Raw genomic sequence first — 23,418 nt, forward strand, 5'->3', positions numbered from 1 at the left:
GCTGGAGCAGAATGTTCTGGGAGGGTGCAGGAATAAATAAAGCCGTACATGGGATTTTCATATCATCCTCTGTTTCACAAATGTTTGGCTCATGCCCGTCTTCCTTGCTGAATAATATTTTGTTTGTGTGTGTCACTATCAATTAATGCTAAACATTTTCATGTTCAAGTACAGGATAATTTGTCTTGGAAACAGGTTTCTTGGAGATAGGTTATTTAATAAGAAAATTAATAGTTTTTAGGGCTAAAATTCTGGATCAAATATTTTCCCACCTCTGAAAAAGATTTGATCATTAGAAACCTGTTTAGAGAATTTCCAAAGACAAAAGAAGGACCTGTCCCATTGGAAGCAATGTGACACACGTTAGTGAAAGAGACACATAGGAAGCAGTTTTCATTCATTCAGCAAACATGGATTGGGCAGCTTCTGTTTGCCAGGCTCTGTTCCAGATGTCAGGGAGACACAGAAGAGCAGACAGCATTGCCCTTGGTGACTGCGTAGTATGTACAGACACACTGTACCCAGCTGTGTAAGTCATTGTGATGCAGGTTTTTGATGGCTTGAAAGAGGGATCGATATGCTGCTGTGAGAGCTGTGGATGTCAGGCTGGCTGACCAGGGAGAGGACATCTCATAGGCCTTCAGGGCATCACAGAGGAGGTGATTCGTGAGCTGGGTGTTGAAGGGTACTAGCAGTTAGGGAGTCTGGGCAGAAAGGCATGTGTAAGAGTCTGCAGGTGTGATAAAACCTGCAGATTTGGTGGGATTTGGTGGTAGGTGTTCACTTTTTCTCTCTCTCCTTCCTCTGCTCTTTCTCTCTTGCCCCATTCCTTGCCTTACCTCAGATCAGCGTGGCTAAAGCAAGTACAGGGGAGTGGCTCAAGTGGTCAGTGGGGACCAGATCACTAAGGGCCTCATATACCATACTGAGGAGTTTGTAGTTCCTCCTGTGGGGCGGGAGTGTGCCCTTAAACGGTTTTAAGCAAGGCATTGAAATTAGAGTTGTTTCAGAAAGACTGGAATTTTCTGAGATTACATGGAAGTAAAGCTGACTGTAGCAAGAGCTGTCAGTCTGGAGGCCATTGTGAGGCAGGCAGGAGTGGGAGGCCCTCTAGCCTAGCCACATCAGCTATGAAGAACAGTGAGAGATGTGAGAGATTTTTAGACCATCAAATTGTTGGGACTTAGTGACTCACTGACTGTCAATGCAAAGGCCTCTTCTCTCGGTTCAGTTTTAACCCCAAGACCCGTCTCCACCTGGCATATAATGGATACTGTGTATGTATTTCTTTAACGAGGATCTGAATGATTAAAGGAAGGGCATGAGAGACAGGAGGAGTCAGAGAGGTTCTGGTTTGAGCGTCTGGATGGATGTTGGCAGACTTCTGTTGCAATAGATCTGTGAAAGGAGCACACGGAGGGGGGCAGTTTAGATGACGAATTCAGTTTAGGCTTACTATGTGGCTGAACCTGTCAAAAGTATTGAGGAAGCAGTTGGAAAATAGGTTCTGGGACACATGAATCAATCTCGATTTGAGACAGAGTTGGGAGTGTCACAGGTACACAAGTGCTCATTAAAGTAATGGGTCTTGATGCCAAGTGTGTCCACATGTAATTAGAAAGTGTCCCTGAGGTGAGACTGCTGGCAGCTTGTTGAGATCGATACTTTGTTTGTAATTGATGCTAATCAGAAAAAAGTTTCTCAAATCAGGTTGATCCCAAGTTGTCTTAAAGGATGAAAGATACCACAGTGGTTTTTTCCATTCTTTTAGATGTTGAAATATGAACTAAGAAATATGGGTCCAAGTGAGGTTCATGTGACTGAAAAGAGAGGTAGGAACCGGAACTGTATGAAAAAAGTAGAATGATACAAGCAGACCTAGGGCCTTGTGCAGGAAGTGGTATTTTTAGGTACAAAGAAAGAACACAGAGGAGTATTTTGAATAGTGGAGGATCTCAGTCAAGTTAGTGTGTGTGGAATATAGTGGGAGCATCCTAAGAGCTGAAGCCAGAATCTCCACGAGCCCAGTGGCCGCCTTCAGCAAAGGTCAAGAGGGAGCTCAGAGCTTGAAGGGCCACCCTGTGACAGGTCCCAAGGGCAGGGACCATAGCGTGCCTGTGTGCTGGGAGAGAGTCCACCCCCTTTGACCTGCTCTGTGCCTCCAGGGGTTGGAGATAAGAGGGAATGAGACAGGAGAATAAAAAGATGAGGAAGACAGAGTTACAAGCTGAGAGCGCATAAAAGTTTACTGAGCACATTGAGGCCATATAGAAGGAAAACATTTTGATTTTATAATTTGGTAGTGGAAGAGAAGATAAATAGTTCATACTCATAATACCTCCAGTGAAGATCAAGTTGGGCAAGGGGAAGTGAGGAGAACTTTTCTTGGTTGGAAAATGACTTTGCCATTCATTCGGCATTCTCTAACCAGACTAGTTATCTGGTTGTGGTACTGTGTGGTTTTAGAGATGGTAATTAATGGTTGACCTACTTTGCCTTGGGAATACAAATACCACATGCTCATTTGTACAATGAGTGCTTTGTAGGTAAGAGCCCTGACACACCCCTTCTTGTCAACAGAGTTAATATCTGTAGTTTCTTGTCATTACTGTAGAAACAAAATTACATTTATTTGGGTAATGGAATAATATTTGAATTATTTCTTACCAGGAAAAAGCATTCAAAATAACATGTAAAAATAGTAGGTATACATTTTGTTTCTATTTTAAAAAGCTCCTATATACAAATATGTATACATAATTTATACCTATTTTTCAAAATAAATAATATGTAACTATTTATGTCTATTTAAAAGATATGGAAAGGTATGTACCAAAGTATTTGCAGTGTTAGCAGTGATTATGAATGAGTTACAATTTTTCCTCCTTTTGTTGTTTCTTACTCATATTTTCTAGTTTATCATTTCAAAGAAAAGGTTTCAAAGAAAAAAGAAAAACAGAGTTTTTCATTATTTTCTTTGATGCAGAAATGTAAGTTTGAACAACAAAATAAGAGGTATAATTACTCGATCTGCTGTATGGAATCTTACCTACAGAGATAGCGTATCTTTAAACCATGTATCCTTCTGTTCATTTTCAGAGGATTCCACAGATGTTGGTGAGGAGGACAGCTTCCTTGGTCAGACTTCAGCTCACACGTCTACCCCACAGACATTTAGTTACTTCTCTCAGGTATCAAGCAGTAGTGATCCTTTTGGGAACATTGGACAGTCACCGTTAACAACAGCAGTGACATCGGCTGGCCAGTCCGCATTCTCCAAGCCCCCAACTGCTCTCCCTTTCACAACTGGATCCCAGGATGTGTCGAATGCATTTTCACCATCCATTTCAAAGGCTCAGTATGGTGCTCCACCTTCTTCGCAGATGGGAATAAATACTTATCTGCCTTCTCAACCTAGCAGTCTCCCTCCTTCACATTTTGGGAGCCCACCCCAAGGAACACCCCAACAAGGATATAATCCGTATCGCCACACGGCTGTAAGCAGCAGGGCTAACCCTTACATTGCACCACCGCAGCTGCAGCAGTGCCAGACACCAGCCCACCCTACCCATCCTCCACCCACGGGATCCCCTGTTCAGATGTATCAGATGCCTCCAGGATCTTTGCCACCGGTATGGACTCATGTTTTAATGTCCTAATTATGAACTTTAATTTTTAATCTCTCTCTCATCTTAACCTATGTTTTTAAAAACACTGTGCTTTTAATAACCAATATGATGATAGATTATTTTCAGAGGGTATTTTTTATAAGCTACATACTTAGGGATAGACTGGGATTTCAAAATTGTAGAATAGATAAACAAGATTACACTGTATAGCACAGGGAAATATACACAAAATGTTATGATAAATCACAGAGAAAAAAATGTGACAATGAGTGTGTATATGTCCATGAATGACTGAAAAATTGTGCTGAACACTGGAATTTGACACAACATTGTAAAATGATTATAAATCAATAAAAAATGTTAAAATAAAATAAAATAAAATAAAATACTCCAGAAAAATGAGTAGGAGGAAAAATGAAAAAAAAAATCTTGTAAAGGTAGCTCATTGATTGGGTTATATTTTAGTTTGTAGTATCTAGTTATGGAAGTAATAATTGATTTTAATGAGTTAACCACATGCCAGTATTTTCTAGAGTTTAGTGTAAGATACCAATAACAAATGTCATCTAGGGACGTGTGAGAGTCGACGCAATTATAGCAGACTACCAGCTTCTCATTTTTTAATTATATTATTTAATCAAAACAATTACTGGGACTAAAATTGATTACTCCAATAATTTCCTTTATTTATATTTATGAAGTGTGGGTCTAGACAGACAAACTGTCTCAGGGGAGTGATGGAATCACTTTTGCATTGGGTAGATTTTATGAAATTCCCTTATGATTTTTTCCCCACTAATTATTCAGCTGACTTCCAAAGGGAAATGAACTGAATCAAAAAAAGGAAAAGGATTGAAAGGAAGAATTAAGAACCCAACCCAGTGTGGCAGAGATAGTATAGTAGTATTGCAGTCAGAATGTAATCTGACTTCCCTCTTAGGGATAGAGACTGGGCTCCATTTATCATGTAATCTAAATCATACCAATACACAACCTCTTGGTAATGTTGGATTTCAGTGTATTGGAAAGTAGATTTGTGGTATGTAATATGAGTTAGTATACTTTGCTGGTGAAATTTTGAAAAGATTTCTGATTAAGAATTTTAAAAATGACAATTTAAAATTTAAAGAAAAATTACAAAAATAAAAATAGGACAAAGAACACCGCAATACCCTAACCCAGATCTACCTGTCGTGAACATTTTGCCCTATTTGTTCTGTCATTTGTGAACACGCACACTGACATGTTCAGACATTCTCTCTCCTTCTCCCTCCCTTCCTTCCTTTCTCACTCTGTACATGTGCAGTTTTGGGGGAAGACATTTGAGAATCAGTTAAATACATTGTGATTCTTTACTCCTAAATACTGTAGTATGTATTTCCTAAGACTAAGGATATTCTTTTCCATAACCACAATACAGTTATCAACCTCAGTACACTTAACCTTGATAAAATGTTCTGAAATTATTTTTAATAAAAATTTTTTGATGTATTCTGATTTAAAACTATTTTCATTAAAAATATTTTCAATGCAGAAAATTTGAAAAATGCAGAATAGCCAAATGAATAAAAATTGCTGCTAGAAAACTGTTTTTATTTTGTTTTATGTCTTTCTTATCTTTTTTTCTAGACAAACAGGTAGTTTTTTTCTAGACAAACATGTTTTTTGTGAACATATTTTAGATGTTATAAATATTTTTTTCTAAAACATTCTTAATGGTTCTAGAGAATTCCAGCATTTGAATAAAATATGATTTATTTAATCAGGTTTCTGTTAGACATTTAGATTGTATCCAGTGATTGCCTATTATAAGTAACCTTTTGGTATACATTCTTATGGGTGAATTTTTACAATTACATCTTTAGGATGAATTCTTACAAATGGAATGGCTAGGTCAAGGAATATGCACATTTTAAAGATTAAATAAATCATAGGAGGCATATTGTTAGATTGATTTTTATAAAGGTATTAATTTACTTTGTCATCAGTGTGAGAAAGTCCTGTTCACTTTGCAACTGATTTTGGGTTTTGCTAGATTTTAAAAGATTTTTAATTGCTTTGAAGCCTAGTTATTAATTATTTGTGTAGAGAAATATTTAGGATAATTATTACTAATGTTAGTTTGGATCTGAAGCATATACAAAATTGTTCCTTTGGACAGACCTGATGGTCCTAACTTTTGTCCCTCCAGGTTCCTCCTCCAGTGCAACCAGGGTTGTCCCCACCAATCCAGCAGCAGGCACCTGCTAAACCTGTGGGTCCCCCTGTGCAAGCGCCGCCACCTTTTCTACTTCAGAACCAATATGAACCTGTCCAACCCCACTGGTTTTACTGCAAGGAGGTAGAATACAAACAACTATGGATGCCTTTCAGTGTGTTTGACTCTTTGAATCTTGAAGAAATCTATAATTCAGGTAAGCATGGATCCTGCATCATTTGTATCTGATTTTAGGAAGAGAGGAATGAAGAGCCCATTTATCCATGGCTTGCTTTTTATGAATGTCAGATTCTTTGGTCCTTGTAGAGTCCACCAGCCCCTGTACCTTAAGATGATATTAGTATACATTCTGAGTTATTTGAGCAAGATATTTGAAGAAATGTCTTAGTAGTTTTCTTTTTTGTTTAAAGGTGTTGTAAGTCCAAGAAATAGAGAAGTTCATATAACCCAGGTGTCAGTTTTCTTATTTCCCTTCCTTGTTTGTAGCTATAGGGCATTCATAAATTTTTTTTTTATGGCACTCTTGTTCTTGAAGATGCTGTAAAAGAAGTGTTCTGTGGTTAGATGAGTTTTTCGAAGAGCTGTAACTACATCTGTCTCTTGAGATGGTGCAGGACTGTGTTAAGACGCTAAGAAGTCTTGCAGTGTAGAAATAAGTTTCTTTCTTTATCCTGATGATATTTCATCTTGGGGCTTAAATATCACTTATTCTTTAAAAGCTTGCTTCATGGAGCATCACTGCTTTGACTTGATAAAGAAGAAATCTACCAGTTATTTGAATTATTTCATGATCATGTGTATATTTTGCCCTGGTTATTTCTTCCCCACTTAAGAGTCATCATTTTGAGGGGCACAAATTAATCTTCCATTTCTATTTTTGAACAAAAATGAGCTTAGTTCTTTGTCTTTAAGGGTAGATGAGTCACTATATTCATTATTTATTACTTTTAAATATACCTGGTAACTGTTGAGTAAACTGTGGACTTTGTGCTCCAGTCCAGCCAGACCCAGAGAGTGTGGTGCTAGGCACGGATGGAGGGCGCTATGATGTTTACCTCTATGACCGAATGAGGAAAGCTGTGTACTGGGAGGAGGAGCCAGCTGAAGTGAGACGCTGTACTTGGTTTTACAAAGGGGACACAGATAGCAGATTTATTCCCTATACAGAGGACTTCAGTGAAAAACTAGAGGTAAGTGGGCTTTATTCCTTTATGCTTTTCTTTAAGACACATAGATTCTGTATACATTGGCACCTCATGTAACACCACTCACAGTGGAGCAGACTTTATGTAAAAGGGAGCCTATCTTGATCCTGTTCACAAAGAAGATTGCTTTCTAGGTGGTGCCATCATTCATGAGGTGCTACTCATGGCCTCGAGGTCTAAAGACAGAATGTTATTCAGGGGCACATCACAAATCTAATCTAATAGGGTACTTGTATCAAACCTTCAGAAGAACTTAGGCTGCTGGAATCTGCTGTTGACAACACATGTCAAGCATATGGATGCTTTTCAAATTATTATTTAGTAAAAGGCTTTGTTTATGAAAATAAATATAAGAATAGGAACAAATGTTGTGACTTTTTAGCCACCTTAAAACTGATGGTTAATGTTGTTTTACATAATTGTGTTAATTTCTTGTTACAGTTCTACTTAGTTATTGAGTATTAAGTATTTGAAATAAGTTAAATGAATTCATCTGTATACATGGGAAATGAAGAATGAAATGGTTTAGTTACTATTTTTTAATGCATTAGTTACTAAAACTTATATAACCAACAGTAACATTAAACATTAAAACAGTACTAATATTGATGTTAAAAGGAGCCTCTAAAATGTTAATATTACCTAGATTCATATTTTGAAAGCTTCAAGCAAGGACGGGGCCTTATGTTCTGTTTAGGAGCTGACAGTGAAGTCTACCAACTATTAATTACTGAATTTTTTTGTCCTTGAAGAACATAATAATAATAGAAATAAGAAAAAAAATCCTTTTAAGTCAAATTTTACATTTAAAAATATTTTCTTAGACTGTTCTTTATCTATTCATATATATTTTTTCCTAACAGTTAAAATAGTACATATATTTTGTGGAGTAATTTGCTTTTTCAAAAGAAAATTTGTAAATGCGATTCTTAGGCATTGTCAATTGTGCCTGCCCCAGGAATATTGATCTCTATAGTAGTGACTATGAAATACTATTCTATAACCAAATCAGTGTGAAAAGGTGAGTATTGGCCTAAAGTAAGACAATGTTAGTTGGGGTTAAGTAAATTGGGAAAAAAGCTTGTTGAGAACAGAGGCTTCAAATTTTTTTTAACTTCAACCAATAGTAAGGTAGATTTTACATTGAGATTTAGTACACGCATTTTGTATACACACACACACACATATTTGTGTGTATTTATTTATCAGAAACAGTAGTGTTTGATAAACTGACTCTCCAGGGAAAAAAGCTCCTGATTTAGTGTTTGCTGATTTCCATGGTGTAAATACTCCCACCATGGCCAATTTTAAGCTACCAACATGATGTAACTGGACACAGTTGGGAAGAGGTGTGTGTGATCAGCTCTAACACACCACTAAAAACAAAGATCCATGGGACATTCATATCTAGAATGAATCTAGATATCATTCATTTAGATACTTTCTATTTCCTTTAAAACATTGATTTTACAGTTTATTACTGGTCATGACCCACAGTTTGACCTTTTTCCTCACTGCTTTTTAAAAGTTTTGAACTTAAGCTTGATACAATTTTTACTTGATTGGGATCAGCAGACTTTTTTGTGAAGGGCTGGGGAGTAAATATTTAAGGCTCTATCAGCCATGTTGTCCCTGAAAGCAGGCACAGAAAACAGAATAGTGTCTCTGGAGGAAGAGTAGGAGAATGATTGCACAGTCAAGTCTTTGGAGTCAGAAAGTCGTGGGTGGGAGTGAGTGACACTTCTGCTTTTGCTCCCTACCACTGTGATCACTGTGCGGTCTTGTGCAACTGTGAGTTAAAAATGTCCGCCAGCAGTTGAATTGTGTCCCTCCAAAAAAGATAGGTTGAAGTCCTAACCGCTAGTCCCTTAGAATGTGATTTTATTTTGGAAATAGGGTCATTGCATATGTAATTAATTAAGATGAGATCCTACGGGAGTGATGTGGGTCGCTAATTCAATATGAGCGGTGTCCTTATAAGATGACAGTGGTAAGACAGATAAAGAGGAAGAAGGCCATGTGAAAGTAGAGGATTGGAGTGATGGGTCTGTAAGCCAAGGAACAGTGAAGATTGCCAGGAGACCACCAGGAGCTAGTGAGGAGAGGAAGGAGTTCCCTGTAGGTTTCAGAGGGAATGTGGCCCTGTCGACACCTTGATTTCAGACTTCTAGCCTCCAGAACTGTAAGGCAGTACGTTTCTGTTATTATAAGCCACTCGGTTTGTGATACTTTGTTATGGCAGCCCTAAGAAATTCATAGACTGTCTAAACCTTGGTTTTTACCACTATGTAATAGGGATAGTATTATTTAGAAATGATTGCAAGTAGTTAAATTCTGTATGTAAAGTGATGGTAAGTATGGTAACCAGTTAGTGCATGAGAGCTGCTGTTACTGTTATTTTTAATTACCATCATGATTATAATTTTCTTCCACATTTTCTCTTAATGTGATATAGATTTGTCATACTGGATTATATGTTGTTTCCGTTGTAGGCTGAATATAAAAAAGCTGTAACCACAAATCAGTGGCACCGCAGATTAGAGTTTCCAAGTGGAGAAACAATTGTTATGCACAATCCAAAGGTATTGTTTAAGATATTAAAGTGTTTAGGTATTTAAAAATAATTACTTTGCTGAATATGTTTGATAAATGTTCATTTTTATTCTGTAGTAGGGATATATTTATAACAAGTGCATTGCTTTTAAGTTTACTGTAGTTCACATTATTGACAGAAACAAAAATGAAAAATGAAATGTAAATTTTAATTTCTTTTATGAAGTTTCTGTTTATGGTAACACAGTAGCTGAAGCTAAGTATACATCACTGAAGTTAAGCTTGATATAATTTTTACTTGGTTGGGATCAGCAGACTTTTTTTGTGAAGGGCTGGAGAGTAAATATTTAAGGCTTTATCAGCCATGTAGTCTCTGAAGGCAGCGACAGCAATATATAAACCAATAGGCATGGCTATTTTCAATAAAATTTTATTTATAAAAACAAGTGGTGGGCCAGATTTGACCTGCAGGCCATAGTTTGCCTACCATGCCCTTGATGATGGTTTATTTAAACCTTTAAAGTAAAAAATGTTCTTCCTCAGTTTATTTGTATTGTCTTCAAGAAGCTTTCCTTTTTTTTTCTTTTTCTTTTTTTAAGATATTGGGTGTGGTGTTCAGATTCTTCCATTTACCATCCTTAATCTCTCTGAGCTCCAGTTTATCACCTGCAATAAGATTTATCTCCCAGGGTCATATTTTAGATGAAGTGAGATGATTTAAGCCAAATCATCTAGCATAGTACTTGGCATACAGTAGTTTCTCAGAACATACGTTATTTATTACAAAAACATATAAAAGAAAAGCAAAGATAACCTATATTTTAACCACTGCTGTAGTCCTTTCTGATATTAAAATAAGTTAAAATAAAAACATATTCATATGCCATCAAAATTTAAACAGTATAGAAAGGTATCAAATGAAAAATAAAAGCCTCCTACCCCTGCATTTTCCTAGTTTTGCCTCTTAATGGTAACCACTCTTATCCTTTTGTTTTTTTTTTTTAACTTTTGTTTTTTACATAAACACAAAAAAAGTTGCATACCATCTTGCATGCATTCACTTTTTGAGGGGGAAGTTTGATGTTAAACTTTTTTTTTTTATTGAAGTGTAGTTTAGTTGATTTACAATATTATGTTAGTTTAAGGTGTACAACATTGCAATTCAATACTTTTACAGATTACGCTCCATTAAAAGTTATTACAAAATAATGGCTAGAATTCCCTGTGCTATACAATATATCCTTGTTGCTTATCTATTTTATGCAGAGTAGTTTGTATCTCTTAATCCCATACTCCTGTCTTGCTCTCTCCACTCCTCTCTCTCCACTGGTAACCACTAGGTTTTTTGTTTTGTTTTGTTTTGTTTTTAATCTGTGAATCTTTTTCTGTTTTGCTGTATACCCTCATTTGTTTTGTTTTTTAGATTGCACAAATAGTGGTAACATACAGTATTTGTCTTTCTTTGACATACTTTACTATGCCTAGTATTCCCTAGGTCCGTGTTGCTGCAGGTGGCAGAATTTTATCCTTTTTTATGGCTGAGTAATATTCCCCCTCTGTGTGTGTGTGTGTGTGTGTGTGTGTGTGTGTGTGTGTGTGTGTACAGGTACCACATCTTCTTTATCCATTCATCTATTGACGGACACTTGGATTGCTACCATATCTTGGCTATTGTAAATAGTGTTGCTGTGAACATTAGGGTGCATGGTTTTTCATCTCCTTGGTCAAGTTTGTTCCTAGATATTTTATTCTGTTCAATGTCATTTTAAACAGGATTTTTTTTTTTTTTGCTTATTAAGTAGGACTTTATTTTTTTAAATATATTTTTATTGAAGTACAGTCAGTTTACAATGTGTCACTTTCTGGTGTATAGCACAATACTTCAGTCACATAGGAACATACATACATTCGTTCTCATATTCTTCTTCACCATAGGTTAGTACAAGATACTGAATGTGGTTTCCTGTGCTTTACAGTATAAGCTTGGTTGTTTTTCTATTTTATATATATTAATACCTACAAATCTCAGATACCCAATTTATCCCTTCCCACTTCCTCCCCACCCCTGGTAACCATAAGTTTGTTTTCTATGTCTGAATCTGTTTCTGTTTTGTAAATAAGTTCATTTGTCTTTTTTTTTTTTAGACTCCACATATAAGTGATAACATGTGGTATTTTTCTTTCTCTTTGTGATTTACTTCACTTAGAATGACATTCTCCAGGTTCATCCATGTTGCTGCAAATAGCATTATTTTATTTTTTATGGCTGACTAGTATTCCATTGTATAAATACACCACAACTTCTTTATTTGTCGATGTACATTTAGGTTGTTTCCGTGTCTTGGCCATTGTAAATAGCGCTGCTGTGAACATTGGGTGCATGTGTCTTTTTGAATTAAGGTTCCCTCTGGATATATGCCCAGGAATGGGATTGCTGGATCATAGGATTTTTTTCTTTTTTCTTTTTTCTTTTTGTCTGTCTCTTTCTGATCATTATTACTGTATAGAAGAGCAACAGATTTCTGTATATTAGTCTTGTATCCTGCAACTTTACTAAATTCATTCATCAGTTCTAATAGTTTTTTGGTGGAGACTTTAGGGTTTTCTATGTATAGTGTCATGTCATTGCAAATAGTGACAGTTTTACTTTTTCCTTTCCTATTTGGATACCTTTTATTTCTTTTTTTTGTCTGATTACTGCGGCTAGGATTTCCAACTCTGTTAAATAGAGGTGTCATGAGTGGGCATCCTTGTTTTATTTCTAAATTTAGAGGAAATACTGTCAGCTTTTCACTATTAAGTATGATGTTAACTGTGGGTTTGTCATAAATGGCCTTTATTATGTGGCAATATGTTCCCTCTCTACCAACTCTGATGAGAGTTTTTATTGTGAATGGATGTTGAATTTTGTCAAATGCTTTTTCTGCATCTATTGAGATAATCATGTGATTTTTATCCTTCCTTTTGTTAATGTGGTGTATTACATCGATTGATTTAGAAATACTGAACCATCCTTGCATCTTTAGAATAAATCCCACATGCCCATGGTGTATGATCCTTTTTATATATTGTTGGATTCAGTTTGCTAATATGTTATTGATAACTTTTGCATCTATATTCATTAAAGATATTGGCCTCTAATTTTCTTTTTCTGTGGTGTCTTTGGTTTTGGTGTCAGGGTAATGGTGGCCTCATAGAATGAATTTGGGAATGTTCCCTCTTCTTCAACTTTTTGGAATAGTTTCAGAAGGATAGGTATTAGATCTTCTTTATATGTTTGGTAGAATTCCCCTGTGAAGCTGTCTGGTCCTTGACTTTTGTTTGCTGGGAATTTTTTTAAATTACAAATTCAATTTCACTACTAGTGATTGGTCTGTTCAAGTTGTCTTTTTCTTCTTGATTTAGTCTTGGCAAATGTATGGCTCTAGAAATTTGTCCATTTCTTCTAATTTGTCCAATTTGTTGGTATATAACTATTCATAGTATTTTCTTATGTTTTTTTTGTGTCTCTGATATTGGTTGTTATTTCTCCTGTTTCATTTCTTATTTTGTTTATGGATGCTCTTTTCTTCTAGATGAGACTGGCTGAAGGTTTATCAGTTCTGCTTATCTTTTCTAAAAAGCAGCTTTTGGTTTCATTGTTCTTTCCTATTTTTTTTTTTTGGTCTCTATTTTATTTTCTCTCTGATCTTTATTATTTACTTCCTTCTACTGACTTTGGGTTTTGTTTGTTTTCCTTTTTCTAATTCCTTTAGTTGCTATGTTAGGTTGTTTGTTTGAGATTTTTCCATATGACCTCAGGCTCGATTTAATACAGTTGATTTAACAGAATAGTATATGTCTTCCGGAGAAGTGGTAGGTAAATCTTTTTTTGGCATTGAAATTGAATTTGCAAATTATTATTTAAAGGATTTTGCCTTTTATGCATTTATAAAACAGAGATTCCTCTGTTGCAAGTAACTTTTCCTCAGTTTCTCATGTGTAAACCTAGATGTTTGTTACATTTTTAAATCAAGGCATACCACTTCGCATGTAGTTGATTATTTTCCAGTATAAGCATTGGAAATAATGGAATTGATTTGCTTAGTTTTGATGATTACTGAGCACTAGCAGGACTATTACAAAATTGGTTTTGGAGGAACAATACTGCTAGTATTTGATTTATAAATTGTATTGTGAAGTAGTTTATTATGTATTTTTTTTTCAAACAGCATTCTCTTTATTCTTCTTTCTTTTTTTTTTAACGTTTTTTATTGATTTATAATCATTTTACAATGTTGTGTAGTTTATTATGTATTGAAGTACATTGTTTAACTTATGGTGGAAATGAATTGGTAGTGAGCTCTGTCATAATCCTTCTCTTGTATCTTGAAGGTTATTGTTCAGTTCCAGCCTTCATCAGTGCCAGATGAATGGGGGACCACACAAGATGGACAGACAAGGCCCAGGGTTGTAAAGCGCGGGATTGATGATAATCTTGATGAAATTCCTGATGGTATGTGTAATTTGTTTCGGACCAAGGTCATTTTTAGATTTTTCTATTTTAGAGTGATGAAGAAAGGAAACAATTATTAGGATTACCTGCCATAACATGCAGAAATCAGCCAGGTTGGCACATATCTTTCAATTTTATTACTTTTTTATCTGTTCATTTTTAAATTTAGAATTCTTTTGAAAATGTACGAACCATATAATATAGATTCTTAAATATAAATTATTGTGAGGAAGCACTTTGCTTGTTGCAACTAGGCCTTTGACAATATTTGGGGGGTTGTTTTGTCATGCCTCAACTAGTTTGTATTATTCTAGTGTAGGAGTGGCAAATTTTTTTTTGCAAAGGGCCAAGTAGTAAATATTTTAGGCTTTGCAGGCCATGTAGACTCTGCTGTATCTACTCAAATCTGCCTTTGTGGTGTGAAAGCATTTATAGACAGTCTGTAAACAAATGGGCATGGCTGTGTTGCAATAAAGCTTTATTTATAAAAATAGGCAGTGAGCAGGATTTGGCCTATGGGCTGTTGTTTGCCAACTCCTGCTCCAGTGTTTGTGCTTTGGTTTTTCCTGTTACACCATGTAAAGTATAGATTTTATTTTGACAATTACATACTTCATATTTGTTTCATTGTTTCATGAAATTGCAGAACAAGTGTACTGATATTATGAATCTGAATGAAATAACCAGAATAAATAGTAGATTTAACTTGGAAATGTTCATGTACAGTATGTATGAAATTAACAAAGAGAAGGATTTTGGGAAAAGATTTTGAAATTTTATGTTGGCAAATTGCTTCTCCACGTGAGGCTTTGTGCTCTGGGGGCTTCGAAGAAATCGCAAGCTTACGGAGCCTCTATGGGTACAAAACTGCTGCTCATCATTTGTTGATAGCCTCTGGGATCAGAGATGGCCTGCTTCCTCCGCTCCGTGGTCTAGTCCACTGTTACTTGCCAAGATAGACTTTGAGCTTTGTTCCTCTAATTTGGTAGAGGGTAGTGAGGCTTATTAGCTTGGAATGGTCATGAATTTCTTTGGCAAGATTGTGATGATGTCTAGAATATTGCTATCCAATTAAGAAACTTAAACAATCCTCAGCTTTTATGTATGTATGTATGTATGTATGTATGCATGTCTGTCTGTCTTTTGTAGGGGAAATGCCTCAGATTGACCATTTAGTGTTCATGGTACATGGCATTGGACCTGTGTGTGACTTGCGCTTTAGAAGCATTATTGAATGTGGTAAGTGTTAGTCATATTATTTCATAAAATGACTGGAAAACTAATAGGAGAACTTTTAAACCTTCATTTTTAAGATAGTTTCCAGCTATATACTATTGTCTGAGGGATTATAAGAGGAGATTTAAAGGATCACTGGAAAATACTCATTTGTACTTGATTTACTCTTATGACATTTATAACTCATAAAATCCTAGACTTTGAAGAATTAGAAGGGATCTTAGAAGTAATTTAGCCTTTCTGACAGCTGCCTGAGCAATTTCCAGCCGCTAGCAATACCTGTGTTTTGAACTGATTTATGATGAATTAGTTGTGAGAAGTTGTTTAAAGGAACTGTGAGTCTGCCTGGTTTGCTTAAATTTTTGAAGTTTTATTCTTATGTCTGTCATGATAGTTCATATTAATTGAGGACTTGGTATGTGCCAAGTATCTTGCATGTGTTGTATCATTTAACCCTCGCAACAAACCTTTGGGGTATAGCTGCTATTACTGTTATCTTTACTATTAGGTGAGGAACTGAGGCCCAGAGGATAAGTTAACCTCTCCTGTGTCACGGTCTATAGGTTCTGGAGAAGGTAATTTGATTCCAGAGTCTACCCACAGTGCATTTCTGCTTCCCAGTAATGGTAGTTGAGCTAATGTTTTTCAGTTATGTATATATTCCACTAAAATAATGAAACATTAAATAGGAACTTCCTAAAAGTTGGGTCTTTTCTTTCTGGGCTAATTTTGGCATCTGTTTTTCCTTGGGAAGTTTGCGTTATTAAAAAAATGGCATAATTGAGGTAATTGCTAACGACTTATCAAGCTGGGAAAATTTAATCAAGTTAATATGTCTTCCCTGATTTTTTTTTTTTAAGTGGATGATTTTAGGGTGGTTTCTCTCAAATTGCTGCAGACGCATTTCAAGAAATCTTTAGATGATCGGAAAGTAAGCAGAGTGGAGTTCCTTCCAGTTCATTGGCATAGTTCCTTGGGTGGGGATGCCACAGGTGTTGACAGGTTTGTGGATTTTGATAACTTGGTTTTCAGATTAGTCAAACTTAGATTCAGATTTTAAACTATCATATAAAGTAGGTTATTACGACTTTAACAAATACATTTTAAAACTTTAATTATATATTTGCTGTAACATTTGATTAAATACTGTTAAGTTTATATGCTACCGTGTGTGTGTGTGCGTGTGCGTGTGCGTGTGTATGTATTCCTATTGTAAATATTTAAGAGAATCTAAGAAACTCAAGCTGGTTTTAAAATACTCATCTACAGTGGTTTAGACATGGGGCTGTCTTGTACATTGTGGGGTATTTAACAGCATGCCTGCCTTCTGTCCTGTCGGTAACAGAAAGCACGACCCCACCCACAGTGGAACAACCAAAAATGTCTCCTGTCTTCGTCACGTGTCTCCTGGGGGTAAAATCGCCCCTGCTGAGAACCACTGATGTAGATTATTGTTTCTTAGTGGAGACTCTTTCAGTAGGACAGTTCTTTGTCATGTAAGACTGTTGTGTGTATTGTAGGCCATTTAGTATCCTTAATCTAAATGCCGCTAAATGCCAGCAGCACTCACCACACTGTGACAACTAAAAATGCCTTCTCGCTATTTTGAATACTTACAGTTGGTAATGTTTATGCTGGGAAAACAGGGCTAATAACATACTTGGATTTTAGTGAATGTCATAGGGTTTCAGGGCACATGGTTTAATAAAACTGATCCTACCAACATTCTATTCTATCCATGTTATGCCCTGTTATGAGGGTTTTTTTTGCTCTGTGGATGTTCCTGAACTATGGCCATTCTCAAATCAGGAAAGATTTTCATTCCATTAAGCTCCTTTCTTACTTGTTGCTACATTCTGTGTTGTCCTTTTCACCCACAATTTTTGTCGAGTATACTGATTTCCAACAAATTGGAAGAAAAGTGGAAGAATAGGCTTTCCTCTTTAAAAATGAAATACAAATCTTTGCATAGGCCTTATTTTGTATGATGCTTTCAGAAAATTCCAAAATTCATGGTATAGTTATAGTACAAATAACAACTTTTTTGGTTTATGTTGATCTATTTATAATAACTCTGTCAACAAAATCAACTTATAATTAGTCTGTGATTTTTTTATTCAGTGTATTTTTAGGATTTGCAAATCTAAACTTCTAAAAACCCATAGATTTAAGGTGATTACTGACTGAATTTGCTTTTTTTTCTTTCTAAACAGGAATATTAAGAAAATCACTTTACCAAGTATTGGTCGGTTTCGTCATTTTACCAATGAAACCTTGCTGGATATTTTATTTTACAATAGCCCCACCTACTGTCAGACAATTGTGGAAAAAGTAGGATTGGAGATAAATCGTCTGCACGCACTCTTTATGAGTCGGAACCCAGACTTCAAAGGAGGGGTCTCTGTTGCTGGTCACAGTTTAGGTAAAACTTTTTCAAATATCCACATTTTAAATATAATTTTTGTTGAGTTATCACTGCTTTCAATGTGGGTGACATTGTTAGTTCAAAATTTAGAATTATAGATTTTAAGTTTTATAAAGGGTAGAAATGCATGCTTTGAGTTTAAAGTCTGTCTTTACCATTTATCTTTCATGTTACCTAGGAATGCTTTGTATTTTAATTTATTCTGCTATTTGGTAAAACAAGATTATTTATTATCAGAACTTGATTAACACAACTTTTATATGACTTCTGCTTGGGACTTTGAACAAGAAAAGTAGGAGAATTTGTTCAGTACGTTATAAAGCAAAATGCTTTTTTTTTTTTTAAGGTTCTTTAATATTGTTTGACATCCTGTCCAATCAAAAAGATTTGAATTTATCAAAGTCTCCTGGGCCTTTTGCTGTTGCTAATGGAGTTGTGAAGCAGCCACATTTTCAGGAAAAGCAGGTATGGCCCAGTTAACATTTAGACTTAGAATTGGATCTGCAGTTTTCCAAAATCTGAACTGTTTCTATATAAATATAGAATATAGGATAAATATAGAAATAAAGGTTTACAAATATAATGGAATCATAAAGCTCATTATTTGAGTTCCTCAGTCTTCTTCCTTACGGTTTATAAATTTAAATGTAGAAGAAAATTTATGATTTAAAAAAATGTAAACTATTTTAGGAATGGGACATGAATGATTTATTAAATTTATATACTTTTTCAAAGTACTCAAACTTTGCATAACAAACTGCCAAAAATTATGATTTGTGTATACAACAGAATTAAGATTTTTCCATAGATCAGAAAATATTTTATGGGAGTTTTTCTGAGCTTTGCAATGTTCTCCCAACTGTTTTTTTTTTAAGATGCCTGAAGAGCCAAAGCTGGATGAGTCTTGTGACCTTGATGTTGAGAATGAAGAAGTCCTAACTTTGCAAGAAACTCTGGAAGCACTTAGCCTCTCAGAATATGTTAGCACTTTTGAAAAGGAGAAGATTGATATGGAATCTCTGGTATTGATGATAGTTTGATTCATTTTTGTTTAAAATTATTTTTCCTGTGTCTAAGATTGAAAATTACAAATAAGTTTTAGACACTTTTATATCACAATACATTCCAGATAAGGCAGAAACTTAAATGTTTAAAAAATTGAAAAAAACCAGAGAACTATTTTTTTAAAAAATAATCTGGGAAGGCTTTTCTAAGTATGACATAAAACCCAGAAGCCATAAAAGAAAAAAAAATTGCATAGCATGGGACACCATAAACATTTAAAGGCCAGTGGTAGGTTAAGAAGATTATTTAGGAGACACATTATAGACAGAGGGTTCATTTCCTTACTACTTAAAACTTCTATAAATTACTTATACAAAGACCATCAACACAATAGGAATATAGGCCAAGAATATGAACAGGTGATATACAGAAAAGAAAGTAAAAAATGACTTATTATCATATGGAAACTCATAAGAGAAATATAAATTAAAAGTGCAATGAGTTTCTTTTTTTTTAACCTATGAGTTTGGCAAGAAAATTAAGAGTTTGGTAATATACTGTGTGTCCAGGATGGGGGCAAATAGGCACAGTTACATATTGTTGGTAAGAGAATAAAGTGGTACAACCTCTGTGGAGGGCAGTCCAGCAATGTCTTTTAAAATATTAAAAAAAAAAAAAAAAAAAAAACTCTTTGCCCCAGCAGTTTCACTGCCAGAAGAATATCCATAAGAATGCTCACTGCAGCCTTGTTTGTAACAGCAAAACCTTAGAAACACCTTGTGTGTCCACTAAGAGGGCGCTAGTGAAGTCATTTGTGGTGTATCCATACAATGGTGTAGCCTGCAGTTGTTAAGTAAATGAGGCAGTGTCAGAGGTACTGGTGTGTTGATCTCTAAGGTACATGAAAAGACCAGAGGTCAGTCCTGTTTGCATCTAGGTTACCCACACACATGGAAAAACACGGGATGCTGTATATACATCAAATATCTCTGAAGGAGCAAATTGCCCACAGTTGCTACTGAGAGAACTGGGTGATTGGGACAGGTGGAGGGGAGAGACTTCATTGTATGCTTGATACAGCTTTTGAATTTTGTACAACATGCTTGTATTTTCTCTTAAAAATCAGGAGAATGATTTAGATGTGAAGGCCTAAGATTTTATAACCTAAATTAATTCATGATTTAAAAAAAATTAACCGTAAAAAAATTGACTGGATATTAGGTTGCCTTCAATGATAAGATTATTTTTTAATCTTTTTTCAATTTCAGTTCATCTATCATTAAATTAACTAATTAATGTCCTTGTTTGTTTTCTTTTAAAGCTTATGTGTACAGTCGATGACCTAAAGGAAATGGGGATACCCCTTGGACCCAGAAAGAAGATCGCAAACTTCGTAAAACATAAAGCAGTCAAACTGGTAAAGTTCATCTTTGCTCCTAAAAGGAAATAAAATTCATCTGTGACTAGTTTGTTTATAATATCATCATGGTTAGGCCAGTGAGTGTGTTCTCTGCCCAAGGGCACAGTGATGGTGTTAATGGAAGCCTAGACTTGGGAGTCAGCTGGAACTGGATTTAAATTCCAGCTAGGGTAACTGACATCCTGGTTTTCCTGAGGCTGAGCAAATTCTAGGATGAAGGACTTTCAGGTTTAAAGTTGGTTTTTGGTATAAAATTGGTATAAAAACTGGGTAAGTTCTGGACAGATAGGTGAGTTGTTCACCCTGATTCCCAGAGCAACCACGTATTAACTACATATTCATGGTAACTTTCCTGGTTTTGGTTTCCTTCATTTCTAAAGTGGGAGTGATAATACTTTCCTTACAGGGTTGGAGTGAGGATGAAGTAATGCATGTAAGGCTTAACATCCCGTGACTGTTTGCTCGTTTTCTCTCTTCCCAGCCCTTCTCACCATCTTGAGATAAGAACACATACACATACCTCATTAAATAATAACCAAAAAGCAAAAATTTTTAACACTAAAACACAGCAATAACAGCAACAACTAGAGCATTTAAAACGAAATAGAACAGTTGAGAATAACTCACTTGTTTTACTTAATTTTCATTAACTTTACAGAGATTTTCTGTATACTTAGAAAAATTAGATAGCACTTAGGGTGGCTATTTTATTTTATTTTTATTGTATTACTGTGGTCTTCCTTGATCCTTCCATCTTTTGAACCTCTGTGGTTCTTTAATTTATGTTACTTTTTTGGAACTTAACATGTGCCACTTCTTTATATGTAGTATGACTATGAAGTTATAGGGTTGATTTGTTATAATAAGCAGTTGAGTTCTTCAACATTATGAGTATATCTCTTGGTTCAGGCACTATGCTGAATTCTCCAGATTTGGAGATGAGCTGAGGGTATATTGTCTAGTTAGGGGGAGAGATCGGACCACAGATGATGCTTCAGTCCTCTGACAGTGCTGTCTGTGCTGTCAGAGCCTGGTGCGGGGTGGCAGATCTGGCCTGGGGAGAAGGGGCTGGAGTTAGAGAAGACTTTCCCAAGGTGTTGGTGCCTGAGCTTGAAGGAGGGGTAGGATCAGGGGGAACGACCTGCCAGGAGTAGGCAGTATTTTCCTGCAGTGGAAACAGCAAGGTAGGGCGAAGGTTCCTGAAGGCCTGCATTCAGATGTGGCAGTTTTCTCTTACAGGGGAGCGGTCCTCAAACATGTTCTTATTGTCATGGAAGTCATGGTGTTTTTACACAAACATCATGAAACGCTCATTTGCTTATTAATTCTATCACAAATTATGATTCAGCACCAAATACCTCTGTAGTCTAAATTAAAATTTTTACTTCAGAAATGTTAAAATTTAAATCTATGCTGTAAACCACATTACAAAATTTTAACCATGAGCAAATGTGTTTGTAATACATGAGTTTTAAAACATGTCAATTTCCTCCTAGTTTTTCCATTAATATTTGCTTACTTTTGCTGTTGGTTAGGGCCTACTAGCTGATAGGGAGGAGTAATGGGAAAAAAATTGGACCAGATCTTAAAGTTGAGGCAATTCTGTTATCAACTTAATTTTTACATTAAAAAAAATTTTTTTTTGGTTAACTGGGCCACAATTTAATTTTAGCAGCAGTGTAAACCTCTTGGTTCAGTTTCTAAGGGTATGTGGTTTGAGAACCACTGCTGTAGGTCAGTGGAGCAATGAGGGCAGTTCCATGATTGGATTTGTGTTCTAGAGAGTTCACTTGGTTACAGTGTAGGGATGGATTTGGAAGGGGATGAAGCTCGAGGCTGTTAGGAATCGATTGGAGTAGAAGTTAAGCAGTGACTCAGCGAGAGATGATAGGGGTGTAATAGGAAATGGAAAAGAAGGGTGCAGCTCAGAACAAATTTTAGACACTGGGTAGTGTTTCTGATAGTTGATTGAAGGTGACGAGGAAGATTAAGAGTTGAGAAGTAGTTGATCTCTGGTGAGCACGGTGGTTACGCCAAAACCAGAACACAAGTGTACTAGTGGTGTTCCTTTCCGCCAGGCTGAGTTCTCCACGTGTAAGCACGTTTGTCTCCATGTGCACATCAGTGAAGCACAGACCCGTAAAAACACAAAGCAGAAACATCAGATGGGAAGCTGTGTTTCCAGGTCCTACATCTGTCGTTGATTTTATTTTGTAATTAAAAGGAAAGAAAGAGTAAGAAAATATTCTGTAGTTCTTGAAAAATCTTTAGAAGGAGCCTGGTTTAGCTCCTGTAGTAGCTTGGATATGTAATTATGGCATTATAAGAAAGTTTTGAGAGGAGTAAAAATCTATAGAGTCATCTTACTTTTTAAAGTCAAAAGTAATTGCTTCAGGATGAACCGTGAAACCTTCTCAGCCGCTTTGCCATTGATTGCTCTGTGTTGTTCACAGTTAATAAGGTTCTGCCGGATCAATAATCAGATAATATTGTGCGTCCTATTGATTTACTGTAAATGGAATAATGGAAGAAAAATTAGCCATTATTTTAATACGGAGATCAAATGTTTGTGGCCTGAACTTTTCTTTCCCCTTCGTAAACCCACCTTATTCATTTTCCTTTGAAAAGGAATAGTTTTGAGTGCTAGGAATATTGACAGTCAAGTATGTATATGTTGGCTCACTTGTTTTAAAGTAACTGCATGTGTCTAGGAGGGGAAACAAAGCCACAGTTCGCAGTAGGACCATTTAGGATCTGTCTAGACAGCTTTCTTAGCAATTTAGGTTGTTAAACGTCATGTGAATGCAGAGGGAGGTACTTCAAGTGAGAGAGCAGATTTAAACTGAAGAACCTCGAACATGTTCTTCATTTTGGTTTTTCGGTTCAATCTTGTGGTGCCTCCAAATGGCAGAGATGACCAAGCCTTCCAGGACTTTAATGGTGGAATCTATTCCCAGCTGCCTGCAGAGAGTTTTCTTTTCTCTATATTTCCTTTTGAATTTACCAGTTGGACTCGTTTCCAGGTTTCCTAGTGTTGAGAATTCATTGATAGACGAGACTGTTTAGGCCAGCTGGTTTTGTTTAAGTTCTGTCAATAGCTGTTTAAACAGAGACGTACACAGTCATTCACAGCTTGGAGAATGAGGGCCACTGAAACCTGTGCTTGTGGGGAGAGGACGAATCCACAGTGACAGTCATTCTCATTCCCCTGCCATCGTTGCTACCAAATCGG

The 23,418-nt window shown here is 35.9% G+C and overlaps 1 protein-coding gene across 6 annotated transcripts in view; it reads left to right on the forward strand.

Annotated features, from left to right (window-relative positions):
• SEC23IP (SEC23 interacting protein) overlaps positions 1 to 23,418 on the forward strand; it is a 36,871-nt gene that overhangs the window by 1,450 nt on the left and 12,003 nt on the right. For 4 of the 6 annotated variants that reach the window (XM_015235888.3, XM_015235887.3, XM_015235889.3 and 1 more), the window contains exons 2-12: positions 3,100 to 3,632; positions 5,821 to 6,043; positions 6,844 to 7,037; positions 9,545 to 9,634; positions 13,980 to 14,100; positions 15,250 to 15,339; positions 16,197 to 16,338; positions 17,550 to 17,758; positions 18,108 to 18,226; positions 18,637 to 18,783; positions 20,088 to 20,183. In XM_015235888.3, coding sequence (XP_015091374.2) covers positions 3,100 to 3,632; positions 5,821 to 6,043; positions 6,844 to 7,037; positions 9,545 to 9,634; positions 13,980 to 14,100; positions 15,250 to 15,339; positions 16,197 to 16,338; positions 17,550 to 17,758; positions 18,108 to 18,226; positions 18,637 to 18,783; positions 20,088 to 20,183 — 1,964 coding nt within the window. Of the gene's footprint in view, positions 1 to 602; positions 660 to 3,099; positions 3,633 to 5,820; positions 6,044 to 6,843; positions 7,038 to 9,544; positions 9,635 to 13,979; positions 14,101 to 15,249; positions 15,340 to 16,196; positions 16,339 to 17,549; positions 17,759 to 18,107; positions 18,227 to 18,636; positions 18,784 to 20,087; positions 20,184 to 23,418 lie in introns of those variants that run through there. The other 2 variants (XM_072972000.1, XM_072971999.1) reach the window with 2 other exon arrangements.

The sequence above is a fragment of the Vicugna pacos genome, chromosome 11 (assembly GCF_048564905.1).
Source record: "Vicugna pacos chromosome 11, VicPac4, whole genome shotgun sequence".
Classification (NCBI taxonomy): domain Eukaryota; kingdom Metazoa; phylum Chordata; class Mammalia; order Artiodactyla; family Camelidae; genus Vicugna; species Vicugna pacos.